The sequence below is a fragment of the Oculina patagonica genome, chromosome 4, assembly GCF_052425735.1.
Source record: "Oculina patagonica isolate OP01 chromosome 4, crgOcupat, whole genome shotgun sequence".
Taxonomy (NCBI): Eukaryota; Metazoa; Cnidaria; class Anthozoa; order Scleractinia; family Oculinidae; genus Oculina; species Oculina patagonica.
Window position 1 is genome coordinate 38,676,885 of NC_135761.1, and position 3,864 is coordinate 38,680,748.

At 41.3% G+C, this 3,864-nt stretch overlaps 1 protein-coding gene across 1 annotated transcript; it reads left to right on the forward strand.

Annotated features, from left to right (window-relative positions):
• Positions 1-1,662: 1,662 nt before the first annotated feature.
• LOC144648433 (S-phase kinase-associated protein 2-like) lies at positions 1,663-2,424 on the forward strand. The gene has a single exon (XM_078507991.1). The coding sequence runs from the start codon at positions 1,663-1,665 to the stop codon at positions 2,422-2,424; it is 762 nt and encodes a 253-aa protein (XP_078364117.1).
• The last annotated feature ends 1,440 nt before the right edge of the window (positions 2,425-3,864 follow it).

Sequence of the window (3,864 nt, forward strand, 5' to 3'; positions counted from 1 at the left end):
TCCATAGCACACATGTTTAACGCTTGTCCAGTTCTTACTGTAAATGTGAAGTTTAAACAGAACAGTTTTAGTGAACCAAATTGAAAAAAAAAATACGAAATGAAATCTAGTGCCAATCGTCGGTTTCTTTGGCCACTTCAGCAAGCTCCTCCACTTCCTGGCAGTCGAGCCCGATTTCTTGTTCATTATCTGAGATTCCTTGTACACTTTCATCTTCAATCTCAAGTTCCTCTTGCTCTGGATTGACTGATTTGGCGAATTGTGGCTTACTTTTTTTAGCATTCTTGAAACTCTTCCTGAGGGCATCCAGAGCGAGCTTCACTTCTGAAATGGCATCTGATAGGTTGTCCTCTTTCTTAGAAATCTCCGCCTTCACATTTAAGCCACCCTTTTCTTTCGATTGCTGCTTTAATTTACGAATTTGTAGATTCAAATCGTTTGCCACGCGCTTAGCTTCTCGCACACGCTTTAGGTTTTTATTCACAGTTTTTGTATACGATCCCGACACATCTTGGAGCTCTGCTTCAACTTTGGCGGTTAAAGTATCGCATGATCTCATTTGCCATGCTGTGTCTATAACACCATGTAGCTCTTGCTTTGTATAAGTCTTAAAATACTGGTCGGAGCACAATTCTTGGGCTTTAGCGTTCCAAAAGGTGTAGTATTCCTTGCGTCCTTCACTTGCCCTTTCAATGTCGCGCGGAGAATACAAATGAACTCTTCCTCGGGCAGCATCTAGTGGATCTACAGGACAGTCCTTGCGAATTTGGAAAGCTGATTCGATGGTCGTCTGTTTTGTAATCTTTCTCGGTACTGCCTCGTTGAATTCTCGATTTGGACGTTTTGTTTCGTTTCTGATTGCGGTCCGTTCATTGCTGCAACTACTTCCATCACTGTTTCCACTAGGCTTGTCGTCATAACTCTGCAGATGAAGAGAAAATCCTTCTCCTTGTTTGCTTTCCACGAGGCATTTTCGCAAGGTGACGTGCTGCTCCTGTTTGGCAGCAAGTGGGATTTTTGAACTGCCATTGACCGGTTTTAAAAAGCGATAGTTAACCGGTATAAACTCTAAAACATCTTCTAAAAGAGCCCCCTTTACCTCCGTGAGAGGGAGGTTCCAATGTTCTTCTTTCGCAAAGAGTTGGCAGGTTATTCGTTCATCCACAACAACATTGATTTCGAAACTTTCTCCCTCCATGTTGTCTCCACGCAAGACTCCTCGACAGAAAGTGTCTTTACATAGGTGTTATATGTAAATGAATCCATCTTAAGTGATAAAAGCGCTATTGTGATGTAGATATCGCAGACCGTAAGGTTTTAAATCACTACAACACCGCAAGGTGAGATTTTATCAGATTTTATTAATTCAAACACCGCACAAAAAATTAGCAATACCACTGATCCCAACTATTTACCCTTCTTTGAACCAAAGCTTACTTCCAAGCAATAAAGAACTTTTTGGTCCAATGTGTCAGCTCTTAAAACAGTCAAACATAACGGGTACTAAACATTTTTAGATCGACTCACTATGTTCTCGCGAGGGACCGGATACAACTAATTTCCGCAAAGTTTTCACACCTTTTGTTAAATGCCGGGACCCTATTTTTATCATTCATTCCTTTGCCTCGCTCATGTGCTATTCGATTTTGCCAGTGCTGAGTCATGGAGAAACTGCCTGACGAAATTCTGCTAAGGATCTTCTCGTTCATTTTATTTACTGAGCGAATTGTTTTGCGCACAGTATCGCGAAGGTGGAGCTCTCTATTATACGATTACTCTTTGCTGGGAACAATTTCCATAAAAAAATCGCGCTGCGAGAATCGTCAATTGACTACTTTATTCGCCGCTGCAAAAAAGGTCATTGCAGTTGACTTCTTCAACAGTCGCGTTTTAGATGGTTCCTGTATTTTGTTAGCTGGACTGAGCAGGCTGAGACACCTCACGTTGTCAGGGACTAGCGTCACAGACCAGATTTTGTCGAGAATTCTACGAGCTAGCAGCGAGTTGGTGGAACTGCACTTGACTGGAACGCGAATCAGCGAGCTGTGTCTTCCCGATATAATTGGCCTCAGAAAGCTCAAGTATATTGCTTTTCCCCCTGAAGATGTCTGCGGGTTCAGTAAGGGAGGCGTTCTGTTGGTGGTAAAAAAATGTCCCTCCTTGAGAACACTTGATTGTCAAGAGGGCTACTTTCTCGTTCAGGAAGACATCTCGGAGATTGTCAGCAACAACCCACAACTCACCGGATTAATAATTCCTTACGCTTTTGTGGATGACAACACCATGGAGTTTATGGTTGACAGCTTGAAAAACTTAACGTATGTTTGTGTGTGCGAAACAAGCGTTTCACGAGCATGTGTGGACAATATGAAAAGCAGGAAGCCTTATTTAAACATTTGTTGGAACGTAAACCATACACCGTAGCAGGAGACATTTAAATTACCGATGACTTAAGAAATAAGCGACTTAAAATTGGAGCAAGTTTTGTTGTTTGGTTTACAAATAGTTTTGTTGATGTTTTTGGCCACGAATGTCTTTGTAGCTCTTTACAAATTTGTTCGTTATTCAGCTTATAAAAAGGTTTTAGAGCAATATTTTAGGTAGTTTTGAAAATAGTTTTGTTGATGTTTTTGGCCACGAATGGAATTGAAGTCCGGCTACAAATTGTTTGTCATTTGTTTTTCGGATTTGTTTTTCGGATGTGTTTATACAGAAACTGCCTTCAAACATATACAAAAAATGTAGCATAATATTTTTGTATTTAAACGGCTTTAAAATATCCGTCCAGTCTCTGTCAGATTCTTGTTGGGGATTCTATCTTCCGTAATGTTCCGGGCCATTTCCCGAATTCGCGCGAAAATATCCGGCAGGCGCTGTCGCAGGTTTAATGTCGCAGGCGCCCTTTAGAAAGGGACTGGCGCGAGTTTTCGTTCGTTCGTTCGTTCGTACAACGGGAGTACAAGAAATCTACAAGCGGTAAGAAACATAGATTTTTCATATTCTATTAACCCCTTCACTGCCGACCCCTCCGTACCGCTCAGTGCCAAAGCTCACGTGCACAATTAATGAGGTAACACAGCAGAGCCGAATGAAAGCATAAATAACTCTTAAATAATTGCATAAACATAACGACAAGGACCCATGGTTTTAAAAATGTATTGAAACATTTGCTACTAGCTAAATTCAACATGGTTACCTCTATATTCGATGCAAACATCAGAATTTTCAACATTTTGCAGCTTTCGAAAGCCTTCCACGATCGCTCGATCTTCTGCATATATTTTTCCATAACGCTTTCACCAGTGGATTATTTTTCTGCTTCCCAAGTTCTACACTTAACATCTTTTCCCATTCGGCATTTAAATATCTCATATGGGCGCTGATATGACACGTCTAACAAATAATTCCTTCGGCCACGAAGAAGAAAACAAGATGGCGGACAGATTACAGTCACAAATTTCGAAAAACCGAGAGGCAAGCTTTCGGAGACTGATGACGAGTAGTTACCAGGCTACCAAAAGTCTTTCTAGGTCACATCTGCCGACGGCTTTTGAGTTTAGTGTGCCAGGGGTTCAACTGTAGTCTTTATTTTCTTGACGTACTCAGTACGTCATAAAGGCACATGAAGTACAGAAATCATGACGTACTCAGTACGTCATAGAGGCAGTGAAGGGGTTAATCGATCAGACAAGAAATTAATCAACGTAAGGCCTTTGAAGCTTAAAATAATTGCAACTTCTGCTTCCGCGGCGCGGTCGTCTCAGTGAAAGCTAGTGAAATGTGGCCAGTTCGTGCTCTATTTACAAACTGATTTTAAACGTCCATTAAAAAGCGCTTTCAAGGAATACATTGTTGTCTGTCTCC